The sequence below is a fragment of the Phytophthora cinnamomi genome, assembly GCF_018691715.1.
Source record: "Phytophthora cinnamomi strain GKB4 chromosome Unknown Contig95, whole genome shotgun sequence".
In the NCBI taxonomy this organism is placed as follows: domain Eukaryota; phylum Oomycota; class Peronosporomycetes; order Peronosporales; family Peronosporaceae; genus Phytophthora; species Phytophthora cinnamomi.
In genome coordinates, this window is record NW_027151028.1 from 22,289 (window position 1) to 36,223 (window position 13,935).

The window sequence follows — 13,935 nt, forward strand, 5'->3', positions numbered from 1 at the left end:
TCTAAAATCTGCTAAAAACTGTTTATCATCTATGAAAGGGTTGACAGCGGCTGGCTGTCAGAGCCCCGCTAATATGCATAGCTCTGATTGGTAGAAAGATGCTGCTTTCTACCAATAGGATCTTTGGGTATGTGTGGACCACTCATTGTGGTGGTCCATTTCAATGTATCCATTGGTGTGTCTTACACCAAGGTGAGGAAGTATCCAAAACTTTTAACAGATAACCTATCTGTTAAATCCACAAGTGGCTTGCAACCACTTGTACGTGTAACCCCGTTACACTCTCCAACATCAACCACTTCCCACCAACTTTCAACCGCAACCTACCAACTTTTTTCACCCTTCACGACATAGGGCCAATCGCCATTGTAACGGGGTTACACGCACAAGTGGCTACAAGCCACTTGTGATTTTGACAGATAAAATATCTGTTAACACTTTTAGATACTTCCTCACCTTGTTGTAAGTCACACCAATGAATGCATTGAAGTGGGCCACCACAATGAGTGGTCCACACCTGTCCAAAGATCCTATTGGTAGAAAGCATCATATCCTACACGACTAACAGAGTCTCCTGTCAGTCTGTCTATCCGTAAGTCCGTTCTCTGTCTTCGGGCCTTAGCCTACCGTAGAGCATCGTCCTACCGCCCTGCATTAACGCATTAGTAACCTGCCCTATGGCATTTCACCATCTTCCGGACTGGCTTATTTTTTGCGTTATATTTATAACGTCCTGTGATTGGCTGATATTGCCTCCCCGCTCACATTGCCATTTGAATTCGAATTCGGGCGCGGCGAAGCGACGCACTGCGCGGACGTCGGGCGCCCCAAGGAACCCCACAGGACGCGAGCGCCGCACAGCGACGACGGTGCGCTGCGTCCGCGACATAGCAACCTGTACATGTGCGCGATAGCGCTATAAAGTAAATAGAGGACGACCTTCTGGGCGTGAGATTAATACATAATATATTATTACTGCACTGTGATTGGCCAAAAAATCCTCTGTTAGAATATATCGCTATTCGGGGTGCCACACACATTTCGCGATACAGCGCGCGAAATACGAGACGTGCGCTGGACAGGGGTGAACCCGGAGCTTCACGCACCTCGCACAGGACCTTTAAGGCCATCCGACCTTCAAGCGCGACCTACCGGACCTTCAAGCACGCCGAACCTTCAAGCATGCTGGACATTCGAGCACCGAACGCGATCGCGTAGTAGTGGAGCGAGCTGGAACAGCGAGCGGAACGGGTTGAGACGAACGGTAGGCCAAGTAGTGTAGCGAGCTGGCACAGCGAGCGTAACGGGTTGAGACGAACGGTATGCCAAGTAGTGGAGCGAGCTGGTACAGCGAGCGTAACGAGTTGGGACGAATAGTATGGCAAGTAGTGGAGTGAGCTGGAACAGCGAGCGTAACGGATTGGGACGACGTACTGTACTTCCGCCGGTGCGAAGCGGAGGGGGACTATGGCAAATAGTGGAGCGAGCTGGAACAGCGAGCGTAACCGCCTATGAGTAACCACACGCACACCGCCGCGAAGCGGCAGCGCTCGGCTAGTTTCTACCAATTAGAGACGTGCATATTGGCGGGACCCCGTCCTAGGAATCCCTGAGACGCGGTCTGGAGGACCCCGTCTCAGAGATCAAGCGTCATAAATCAGGGCATGCGTCATCGAAGTAGTGTTAGGCATGGAACCGTAGCTTATCAATCTTCAACTAGTCCGTCGGTAGCATAGGATAGGTGTAAGGCTCAGTCCCGAATCTTCTTTGTGCCGATCAAGTGGATTTATCCCTTTCGGTCCAAGGCTTCCGAGTGCCGGCAAGCAGAGCCGCCCCGATAACGCCCCCCCCCCCCCCCCGTCCCTCGGTCGTTGGTGCACTCACCCTCAGACCCGTGCCCAACAGGAGGGACACGTTAAACGATACCGCTCAAGCATGCCCGATAACGTGTCGCTGAAGGCGAAGACTCATGCCGGCTCCGATAACGCCGCACAAGACCGCGTCGGCCCCGATAACGAAGGACGCGACGCACCGATAACCGCACGTGTTCAAGGGCAAGAAAGGAGAAAAGACGGATCAAGGACAAGACCGTCCCAGTAAGGAAGACTTCACGCTCCAAGCTCGAGCTACTCGTTACCCTATCCTGAGATACGCTACTCAAGTCCCGGGGAAATACCCGACGCGCCCACCGACAGCGGACGCGACGGGTTTGTGCGAGGACGACTTTGCAGATTTCTGTGAGGGCGCTACTCCACAAACACATCCAGCGAGAATCCCATAATTAGCAGGCGTCGTGATCAGGAAGGGATTCGGGTAGAATGTATGTACTGCTGCCAGGCGCATGGTCTCCGTGACGCATTGCAATCGCAGGAGTCGAAAGCATGAAGGACAAGCTCGACCACCTCCTCGGTCGTGATGTGCTCTATGTCCACCTTGAACTGCGGGAACATGGCCACCAGCGGCTTGATCGACTGCTCCACGAAGGTGGCCGCGCGTGCACCAGCTGCGGCATGCCGGCCTCGCTCATGGTCTCGAGTGCCAGGTACAAGTTGTCGATCTTGGTCACGTGTTGGTCGTCGCTCCAGCTGCAGTACCAGAACATCAAGAAGTCAGTCAGTACGTCTGTCTATGCGTGTTCCTTGCCGCTGCTAACACATTGCAAGTGCGTGTTGTGTATTGTGTACCAGGGTAGAGCTTGACACTAAAGATCTTGGTCGTGGCGGCAGCGCGGTGGATCTCGTCGGTGGTGGTACCGTCCGTCATATAGATCGCCACCGTCCGTCATGTAGATCGTCACGAGCGGCTGGAAGCCCTTGGCGCCGCTGGGGTCGTGGCGCTCTTCGGGCACATGCACCAGGACACGCTCGTGGTACGCCAGCGCCCGCTCCGTGGTGGTCACGAGCGGCACCAGGTTCGGCATGACGATGCAGCGCGCGAACTGGGACATCGCGTGGGACTCGGAGAGCACCAGCGTCACGTTGCCCTCGAGCAGGTGGTGGTGCAGATCGTATCAGGGTGGTGACTACCACCAATTGCGGGGAAAATCTATGGAGCTCGAGGTTACGGAGCTCGAGGTACCAAAAATAGTCATTAGTGTACATGTGTAGCACAAATTAAGGTCCTACCAAAATTTGGTCAATGCTGTGTAGGCTATAAACAGTAAAAGAGTTGCCGCTACATATTGCTGTTTCTTAGCAGCAACATGATAAAACGTAGCCTATAGACATTAAACAAAGTTGCTGCACCTTGGCTGGGAGACCTTTTTTCTCTCGTGATGTTGTGAACCTGTCGTGTTATTAAAACTAGAGGCGATGCTATGGTTGCAGAGCAGGCTAGAGCTATACAAAATGAAATTTGCTCGTGGGATACGTTTCAAACTCTGATGCTGCACCTCAATGCTAATACAAAAACGCCGCCGAGTTGTCGCTCTAGCAGCGGGGGTTCGAGAACACGCTCGTAGAAATGTCGGAGTGCAGCTTGGTTTAGGGATTTCACAGCGTCAAGTGCAGTATAGAGATCAACAACAAAACACCACATTACTTAACACGAATTCGCTATGGTTGCACATTGCTACTGTTGCTCACGACGATGGTGGAGCTGGAACGGGTGTAGTCAGTGAGAATGAATGTGAGGGTATGGGGTGAAATTGAAGTTGTTCATTTGCGAATAAGTGGGCAGAAATTGCGGCTGCAAAGTAGTTGCATTAGATGCCCGTACTTAGAATCATGTATCCGGGTTTCTAAACGCGAATGCTGTGCTAGATAAAAGCGCGTGCGGTTAAACCACTACACCATTGCACGGCGTTATTCTCATTTAAGTTCGTGAGGCTGGTAATCCAGCTGGAAATCAGTTCGCATCGGCATGGTGGAGTATGGCGTGCTTTGATGAAAGGCTGTAGTAGCCGTGATGGTTGGTTGGAATAACACCAGGAACGTCGACGTTTTCTGGTAGGTTGAAGAGCAAGATCACAAGTAGAGTATATCCCCCAGAATGGAAAGATATAACATGAGGATTTTGTAGACGTGAACGATGGTACGGTATGTAGGTGGATATGCTTACACATTTGACCTTTAGTTGCTGCAAAAGTCCCAACTATTCTAGTTTTTGACGGCGGCAAATTCCAGCTGCGTCGAGCGTTTCTTGCATCTCGGCTAATTCTTCTTTCATTTCAGCAACGATGTCGTGAGGCTCGTGTTCACGACTTTCCATTTCCTCCACTTGGTGTCGTAGTTGGAAATTTATCCTGTACACTTTAAACATTTCCGAGTCGGTTTCCCGGGTTTTCTGCTCAATCCATGCTTGGTCCGTTTGAGCAAGGTAACTTTCATTCGTTTCGTTCGCCAAACGTTCAATCATCGCCTTATCACGCGCTTGATTCACATGATCACGCCAAAGTCGCTCAAATGATTTAATTATAGCAAACAACTCCGATGAGACGCGGCCATTCTTGCCAAGACGGGTTGGGCGAGACGCCCTGGCGGAGTCCACATAGCACATGGGGCAACTATACCCTCGCCGCAAGCAACAGCGGACGCCTTCGTCAATAGAACTTCTGTGTATCTCCATCTTTGCTCCCTCTATGTTGTAGCAGATAAAATCGTGCTCAAGTTTGCGAAACTTATCTAACCATTGCTGTGGGGACTGGCGCATTCACTTCACGAAACTACTCCACGATTCCGCAAGTGCCTCTGGACTTGAGCGCTTGCTTGGGTCGTAGGAACGCTTTTCTTGAGACTCGTAATAGCGTTTTTGAAAAAAGAGCTCGACGAAATAAGCGTGTCGACACTTGCCGTATGGGACCGGGAAATTTCCCAATTTCGAGCAATCGAACAAAGCTTCTCCATCACCAGCAGGTTTGCAGCCGATAAGCCAAGGATGAAAGTCTGCCAGCCATGGATAGTGCGTATGAACTAACCGGTGCTGTAAACTCTCGACGCAGGAGCTCGAATCGCTGCAATCCAGACTTTCGTGCCATGACATAATGGGAAACGCGCTAACACCTGGTGATGGGATGCGTTCGGATTGATGTAGCTCTGTTGCGAGCACAGGTTCAAAGCACGGTAAACGTTCTTGAAGTTCGACTTATGGCTGTGTCTGGGAGACATTAGTGTCGGGCGTTTGCTGTGGCTGGCTTGTACTTACCAGAGTCAAATCAACTCGACTTGGCAACGGTGGGCGGGTTTGCGGTTCTGGAGACGAAATATAAGTCTGCGGCTGTGATTCAGCTAAATCATGCTCACTCTTCCGGCTCTCAGTTTTCTCTGGGGACTCGATTCCTTCTTTGTGTTCTTCCTCCATCGATGCTTTTTTACGAATAGCTAGAAACTGAGGGAGAACTGCCGACCGTACATTTTACAGTCAAAACGTGTGATGGAGCAGAAGGCGTAATTACAGGCCGTAAAAACTATTCAAAGCATGAGTTCGCTTCCATCCGCGAAGATAAGTGGTCACTCGGTTGCCGTACCGACTACCACTGTGAAAGAAGCCACAACGAAAGCATAGGAAGTTGGGTTAGAGTTTCTTAGTGCTCAGCAAGCAACGTAGGATCCTCTTGAGGTCTCGCTCGCGCAATCTGCTTTTCAATGAGTGCCTAACTTCTTGATGTACCTGTACTATCTGCGAAATAAGTTGAGAACGCATGCTGAACAAAGACTGCGCGGGTGCATACAACGAACGTTTGGTAGTGCAAACTTTGGCGAATGCCGTCTTGCCATATCAGTTGGCAAAAATTGTATGACATTGGACATCTTCCAGGTGACATTTGCAATCTTTCGAAGTGACATTTGTCACCTTTCCAGATACCATTTGTCATCTTTCCTGATGGCAGTGTTCATCTGACATTTGGCACTTGTCTTGACATCTGTTAGAGCTGGCACTGCATATGAGAATGACTGGACCACAGCTAATAGAGGCACAAATGAAAGACAATGTCAGCTCATTCTGCAAATGGAGCTTTCGAGAGTACTAGGTGATTGGGAGCCTTCGGAATGGGAAGTTCATGATGTGGAGGGCGATCTTGGAGAGCAGTCTCCAACCGAAGCTGCGCGACATTAGAGAGTTTTTGCAAGTTTTCCTTTCCCATTCCCAGATAGTCTCTCAGGTGTGGCTATGGGAGATCAAAACCACTTTTCGCGGTTTCCCAGTCCCAGCAAATCACCTTATTAAATAGCATGTCATGCTTTATAGAAGGCTCAAGCTGAGCCCCTTGCTTCCTGAACACGTCGGACGAGATTCTTCTGCTGTGCGCGCTACTCGAGGACACAGGATGCAGTGACGCCATGGTTCTTATGGTTGCAGCTCTCTACCGCCCGCCCGTCGAGCGCCCTGTCGTGCCTAACATCCGCTTCTGCATCACTGCTACGACGGATGTGGACGCCGAGTTCGACTTTCGTTTCGACGTGGCGGGCATATTGCAGCTGTCTTCGCTGTTCGAGCTGCCCGGCGAGCCACAAGCGACGCTGCTTCGTCTCGCTCGCGCTTCTTCTGTTCGTTTTGCTTTTTGCATTCTTGCTCCTGTTTAGCATCATCGAGGAGCTCTACAAGCTCATCAAGCAGCTGGTCTCTCTCCGTGACCTCCTCCGCCACGCCAGACAGTAGCTCCGCCTCCTTCATCGCCTCTCGGTGAGTTTGAACAAGCTGGTTCATGCGTGACTGTGCGTTCTTGCCACTTAGCTTACTGCGCGAAAAGGCCGGCGAGGCTACGAGCGTTGCAGCAAGACTGTCCCAGTGCTGCATGACCTTGCCGCGTGGCTTAGTAAAAGGCCGATCAAGCAGCACTTGGCGAAGCAGAGCGACATCGTCTTCTTCGCAGTAGTTCTTACGGCGTGGTGGGGCTGTCGAGCGAGGTGGCTCGGTGGCAGGCTTCGAAGCCACAGTCGTTGCAGCCATGAGGTCGTGTGGGAGGCGGCAACTCTGGGAATGGGAAGGCTCCCACAGATTTCCGAATTCTGTGGGTGGCGGAGGGGGTTTCCCATAGATGTGCCCTTTTTGTGTTTACTTTGCTGTGGGAATGGCAATGGGAGCCGCAGCGAAAACTCTCTATTATATCACCAGCCTAAGACAGGAAAGTGGTTTACACCTACAGAAGGCGGATGAGACTCAAAAGGCATACAATAAGCACTCTGAACTTGGATTATTCGGTCTTTTTGTGACGGACAAACTAAAAACGGCCTGGCGGAAGTGGACTAATGATGTTTTCGTGACAAAGGAGAGATGGCGGTTACGGTAGCTGAGATGGATGCTTATATTGGACTTGAAGTATCGTTCCAATCACGGATATCAAAGAGCTGTGGTCAAACAAAAGATTTTTCAAGGGGACCCGGACTTTAAATCTACAATGAGCAGGGGTCGCTTCCAGGCTATTAGAGGATCTTTAAAGGTTCGTCCGCCTTATGATAGCGCTGATGATGTCGCGAATACAGCGGATGTCTCAGATACTGAGGCGGCCGTGATGGCTGCCACTCCTGCCTCCGCTGCTCGGTCCCTCACTACGGAAGCTGGAAGTGGTGATAGTACGGCTAGATCGCGTCACAGACAATCTGATGATCTTGGAACAACGCCCAACGCAATACAGAACCCTGAAAGTGACACGCGTTCAGTTTTGACGCCTTTGGCAACTACGAATAACACCCTTGAACATATCTCGGACGTTTTACGTGGCCCAGCAATGGAGAATTTGGCCAGGCGGGATCCTCTTCGTCACAGCCGCCTATTGTTGGAACACTTTCAGCGAAAATTTGCATCTATTGCTGTTCCGATTGGTGTAAGTAGCCTAGATGAAACCGGCGTACGCACTAAGGCTCGGGCAATGGCAAAATCCTTTATGCCGTTAAAGCCTGACAAATTCGCAATCCGTTTCTATGCGATTGTGGGATGGCGATCGTTGTATGTTCATTCACTGTGGGATAATGGTACAGGTAACACAATGCCTACTACAGCGTTACAAAGATATACTCAGCTTTTTCCTAGCTTGAGAGAGCCCTCTCGAGCCACGCTCGAACGGAATGATGTGCAAATTGAGCCTGAATCTGCAACGGCGTTATCGTTGGCTATGATTGCCCATCAAGCGAAGTCACATCGCACTGACAGGCGTCTTGTGGTTAGCGATAACTTCTTCTCGCGTCACATACTAGCCAAAGCACTATTAAGTATGACCGATGGATCTGTTCGCATGCTAGGGACATCACGAAGAGATTGGGTCGGTCATCTAAATATGGGTGCTGTGACAGATTCTGTCGAACGGGTAGGTCAGATGCCGCGGGGGTCGTGGGAACTTGTTGCTGCCGTCGACAGTTTCGACGACTCCAAGAAAGCGAAGAACGCGCATTTACGCGCTCAAAAAAGTTACCGAAACATCTTCGTACCGCGTATTCTCCAGCAATTCAATTCTCGGACCGAGCCGGATTCACTATTTTTCTCGATAAAAAAATCGTCATTTTTTACACGAACGACTTGGCACAAACTCCGAGTGCCCGGGTGCTCAGCGGGAATACCAGAGAAGCGATAACTTGTTGCCACGGATTATACCCCATCCAGCGATGGACTGGGAATGAGATGATGCACCGTAAGATTATCATGGTCCCTACCGTGATAGCCGCTTACGATATCGCCATGAATGGCGTCGATCGTGTGGATCAACTGCGCTCTACCAATCCCACGCGCAGGAAAGAGATGAGGGTAGCAATGCGCTTATTAACTTGGGTCCTGGATCTCTCAGTCATTAATGCATTCGCATTGATGAAACATATTGAAACGAAAGAGAACCCACCTAAGACGCTACGAGAATTCAAACGGCGGGTATGTGAATCGCTGACTTCATCTCTGCGTAGTATTACGAAACGCAAAGAAGCACTATCGAAAAGATTTCATGCAGAGCCTTTTCCAAGTGTCAGTGGTGTTGGCAATGCAGTTCACGTGCTTACTCCCAATAGTCGTGAAAACTCAAGCGCCGAGTTGGTATGTCGTCTGTACAGTCTGCAAGGAATAAAAAATTCCAAGTCAAGCTTAGGCTGTGTCAACTGCAAAGCAGGATACCATGTAGCTTGCTTTGTTGTAGCGCATCACAAAAACCAATTTGACAACCCGACACCAAGCGTAGCAAAGGCGCTCCAGGCCCTTCATGATGCCGAAGTTGGTCAGGCCCAGTCCAAAACCCATAGGCGTCTCAACAGCTCCACCACTTCACTCGAGACCCTAACTCTACCAAATTAACCAAACACATTCATTTTTCCAATAACCCAACTTCCATTTGTATCCTGTTGTTGCCAATTATTTATCAATACCCCCCTTTTTTTTGCCAAGTCACTCCACACCACGAAGCCAACGCGACGCCCGTTTCTCCTACTCGAAGCCCCAAAAGGCCAAATGTCACGAAGGTTTGGACAACTGTCACCTTGCGCTGGGCGAGTAGCGCCGTGGAACCACTTGCAACTCGGTCTTGGACCAGCACGGCTCTATCGTGCACGCGCACGACGCCGTCGAGTTGGTATCTATCGATAATGATCGCACTGGTTCTTCTGACAGGTAGATGTGACAGAATTGGAATAGGTACTGTGCGTACGGTACGTAGTTATTCATGTTCGGCGTACCCGCGACGAGAATATACGAAGTAGCATTACATAGTGCTCCTCGAGGAAAAGGTCGAGCTCGCGCTACAGCGCCTACCAACCGCTATGGTTCAATATCATTCGAGTCTCCCCATTGTACTTCATTCAAACGTGATTATGGTACAAGCCAGCTATATTATATACCAGTTCTTCTTTCGTTGACGGATGCATGTTTCACATCTACGACTTGACAGGATAAGAAACGGGTTGCACGCTTCTCTGACGAATTATGTTGGCCAAACAGACTGGTGTGGTTAAATTGAGGATAAGTCGGGGCAACTGCTATTTCGTAGAAGACGAACAGAGGTAGCTTGCAAACTGACAAGCAAGGAGGACCTCACGCATACGAATAGCTACGAGTATCTCCACTACCAATCAAACGTGGTACATGCCTTTTATTGTTATACCATACAAAATACTGGTGATTGTATGGTTGACAACCCTTCTCTAGTTAAATTGGGAATCCGTATCGTCTATGCCATTTTTGGGTACTTATTAGTACCCATTTCAACGTAGACTACATCTTTGTAGGCTGTTACAAAGTTTAAATTAGAAGGGGGGACAACTATACAGCTGACTGAGTTTTGAATAGTGCACCAATAGATGTCATGGATAGTATGACGTCATTGAATGACATCATAACCTTTTTATGCCAGCGTAATTATGCTCGACGTCGCCTATTCCGCATCTATACATAAATTCACAAGAGCAAAATAGTTCATCCCTAGCTGTCGTAAAAATTGTTTTCCTCTTGTCCTTGACGTTCATTTTAGAAGCCACGTGAAAGAGCGCATCGCAACGAACACAGAATTTGCTGTCACGCCGTCGCCCAAGAATTATCGGCACAAGTTCGCGGAGTTCTCTGGCCGAAGCGGTGGACGTCGGGTGCTGCTGGTGTTATGGCTGGCGGCAACCCAAGTTACAATCGTGTTGGCAACTGCACTGCTGGTGTGACTGCTGGTGGTAGTAGTTGTCTACAGCTTTGACGAACGTCCTCCCTTGGGTAAGATGTCCGTGGTAGCAATTCGCTGGATCTTCAACTGGTTGGTGGATTTATATGTTGTTGTTGTAAAAAGAAATGGCTAACATGAGTGTGATATTGCGTTACTAGATCAGCCCGGAGGGAAGAACTTGGGTGGAATCAAGACATCCTAATACAAGTTCTACTACAAGCCGTGATGTCTCCGTACCAATGACGCATGTAACTCATGTGCAATGATGAAGCAAAACTACTTTAGTTATACTACCTCCGTTCGGAAATAGATAACCGTTTCCAATCATATTTCAGCCTACTCAACATAATTCCCCTTCTAAACCGATCGGCTTTGAATTCTGAATCTCCCGCGCTTTCCCCCGCTCACTGGCCACCGCTGTCGCGTTGGGCCCGAAGAGTGTTGGTCCTGTCGAGAAGCGCGGTAGTTGTGGTCGATGTAGTGGGTCTAACCTGACTCACTACATTAGCTTACACGTTGCGCAACGTGTATGAGGAAGCGTAAGTACCTAGTAATTACTTAGGTTAATTATATTTGAATACACAAATATAAGTTAAGTAAGATAGGATTCCAAGTGACTTAGATTAGGTAAAATGAGAACTGTATTGTTTGTAAATTGATCTTCCTCTAAAATCTGCTAAAACTGTTTTATCATCTATGAAAGGGGTTGACAGCGGCTGGCTGTCAGAGCCCCGCTAATATGCATGACTCTGATTGGTAGAAAGATGCTGCTTTCTACCAATAGGATCTTTGGGTGGGTGTGGACCACTCATTGTGGTGGTCCACTTCAATGGAGTCATCTCTCCATCGACGACTACTTCGAACGCCAGAAGGCGAAGTACGGCGACGTCGTCGACTTCGACGACGACGATGAAGACATAGAAGACGAGAAGGACTCGTCCTCTAAGCGTAAAGTCTCAGTGTCGAGCGAATCGTTAAACCCCCACGCTGGAACGTCCGCCCGCATGAGGGGGACGAATCGGACGCTTCGGGCTCGAAGCGTTCGCGAACTGAAAGCGATACCCCACTCGCTTCTGCTGGGGCTCTCAGTTCTCCACGCGCTGCACCTGCAGCGCGTGATTTCAAAGCTCAAAGCTCTCCGCGCGTTGTGCCAGCAGCGCGCGACCCGTGGATGCCGTCCGCGTCCGAGATCACGGACCGGTATGGGAACTCGGTACCTCCGAATGAGATGCAGCGGTATGCATGCAGCGCCATCAAGGATGACGCAGTGGCTGCCGAGCTGCACTTCGATGCGGAGACGCATCAAAGGCGCGATTACTACATCGGACTCTTTCATGAGCTCCGATGGTTTCAAAGCAAGAAGACCTCTTCTCGCAGCAAAGTGCCCGAATGGCAGGCACTTTGTCAAAGTTGGAACGCCTTTGTTGCAAACTTCAACAAGAGGCCGAGTGCTTACCGTGATCGGATTAAGCAAGCGCGTGATCGCTTCGAGACGTACTCGAAGCGTGGAAAGTTGGAGCAGCTCCACGTTGCTGCGGAGGAGGCTAACGTGCCGTGCGCTGTATCAGTGCGCGAAGTGTTTCCCAGGCGCGGTGCGCTTGAGCGACCGCGACTTGAACGGGTACACGTCGTTCCGTGTGCCCGAGAGTCTCAAAGAGCTCCGTGCTAAGTTCTTAGCACGTGAGGGTTCGGACGCTGGCGATGATCGCAGCGCTCGTATTACTTCCGCTGCACCAGCGCGTACTGCTCTTCGTACGCCCTCACCATTTCCGGAACGTCCTCCAGCAAGACGTTCCGCGTCTCCCATGTATCTCGATGGGGAGGAAATCCTCTCCAACGAATACGAAAACGAGCCCCTTGAGGGTTCGTTTTCGGGATACTATGGTCAACAATCCGCTCAACAATCCAGCGGGTTGAGCCGCGGGCGTGACGGATCGACGGTGGCGGGGGTGGGAACACGCCCCGGGTATGATCAGCCCCGGGCTGATCAGTATGCGCCTCTCCACGACCGGGTGACCGTCGTGGAGCGTCTGCAGGGCGCTGAGTTCGCCGCCCTGAAACAGGAGCTGGCGAACCAGAAGGCCCAAGTCGCGGCGGTCTCGCAGACCGCCTCGAATATCCAGGTCGAGCTGGGGACCCAGATGAAGGGGTTGCTCCAGCGCGTCCGCGCGCTGGAGGAGAGGTCCGCGCGCTGGAGGAGAGGTTGGTCGTCGCCGAGGCCAAGTCCTCCGCTTCTGCCTCGGCTCCTGCCGAGGCTTCGGGTCAGCCGAGCTAGATGGCTCGTGCTGCCGGTATGGCTTCAGCCGTCCGACGTAAAAGGTCGGATGGAGGCGCATGCTAGACGGTATGTCTAGTGTGTATGCGTTGCCGTGCCTTGCCAACACAGTGAACGGCCCGATGAAGCGCGGAGCAAGCTTGCTTGCTCCGAAATCCGAAACTGCATGTTTAGGCAGGTTTTGTGTAGCTAACAAAACAAAACTAATGAACCAACTTTAAATTCATTTGTGTTGCCTCTGCCCTCATTGTCTGCGTTCAGCTTCTTTTGATCAACAGAAGCTGCTATTGCGTCTTAGACAAACCGAATTACGGCTTGTCTTTTGGTGACGAAACTGATTGCATCCGAGCTGAAGTCATTCAGCTCGCTCTCCGCTAGAGGCTCGGCCTCTGCGTGGTTCTTTGCGGTGTCTGCGCCCTGCGCAGACCCGTGGTCGTTGGCCTTGTTGTTGTGGGAGTCTGCGCCCTGCGCAGACTCATGTGGTTTGTCCATTGTTGCAGCTGACACTGTGCAAGTGTCAGCGGTTTTCTGCGGCTGCTGCATTGCAGTCGTAGATCCTCCCCCACTTAAAGTGGGAGCCATCACTCCGAGTAAACTCGGTAGGCGTGAATGCCGCATGGCATTCACGTAGAACGGTGTATGCCCGGTCGAGGCATGCACTGAGTTATTGATGGCAAACTCTGCCATCGACAAACACTCGCTCCAGTATTGGAACGAGTGAGCGTAGCTCTTCAACATATCGACGAGCACGCGATTCACGCGCTCGGTTTGACTGTCCGTCTGCGGATGATCCGCAGTCGACATGGAAAGCTGGCTCCCAAGAAGTGTAAACACTTCTTGCCACAGGTGCGCTGTGAAGCGCGGGTCTCTGTCCGACACGATGTCGGACGGCATGCCATGGTGTTTGAACACCATGTCGACGAGCAGACGGGCCGTCTGCTTCGCGGTCACCTCTGCTGGCACCGCAGCAAGATGTACCATCTTGCTGAAGTGGTCTACAAAGACCACAACACCGGTGTTCCCTCCGCTATCCGGGGGAAGACCAAAGATGAAGTCCAAAGACATGGACTTCCAACACTCCGACGGAGTCGGTAGTGATCGC

At 50.9% G+C, this 13,935-nt stretch overlaps 3 protein-coding genes across 3 annotated transcripts; 2 read left to right on the plus strand and 1 right to left on the minus strand.

The window, feature by feature from the left end:
• Nucleotides 1-2,381: 2,381 nt before the first annotated feature.
• Nucleotides 2,382-2,692, plus strand: IUM83_16633 (uncharacterized protein; the record flags this gene model as incomplete). The annotated part of the gene is made up of 2 exons (XM_067941530.1): nucleotides 2,382-2,616; nucleotides 2,688-2,692. The coding sequence occupies 2 exons, from the start codon at nucleotides 2,382-2,384 to the stop codon at nucleotides 2,690-2,692; spliced, it is 240 nt and encodes a 79-aa protein (XP_067783870.1).
• Nucleotides 2,693-2,701: 9 nt separating this feature from the next.
• IUM83_16634 (dihydroorotase, homodimeric type) lies at nucleotides 2,702-2,947 on the minus strand (the record flags this gene model as incomplete). The annotated part of the gene is made up of 1 exon (XM_067941531.1): nucleotides 2,702-2,947. One exon carries the CDS (start codon nucleotides 2,945-2,947, stop codon nucleotides 2,702-2,704), a length of 246 nt encoding a protein of 81 aa, XP_067783868.1.
• Nucleotides 2,948-6,212: 3,265 nt separating this feature from the next.
• Nucleotides 6,213-6,521, plus strand: IUM83_16635 (Kelch domain-containing protein 4; the record flags this gene model as incomplete). Its single annotated transcript, XM_067941532.1, has 1 exon — nucleotides 6,213-6,521. The coding sequence occupies one exon, from the start codon at nucleotides 6,213-6,215 to the stop codon at nucleotides 6,519-6,521; it is 309 nt and encodes a 102-aa protein (XP_067783869.1).
• Nucleotides 6,522-13,935: the final 7,414 nt, after the last annotated feature.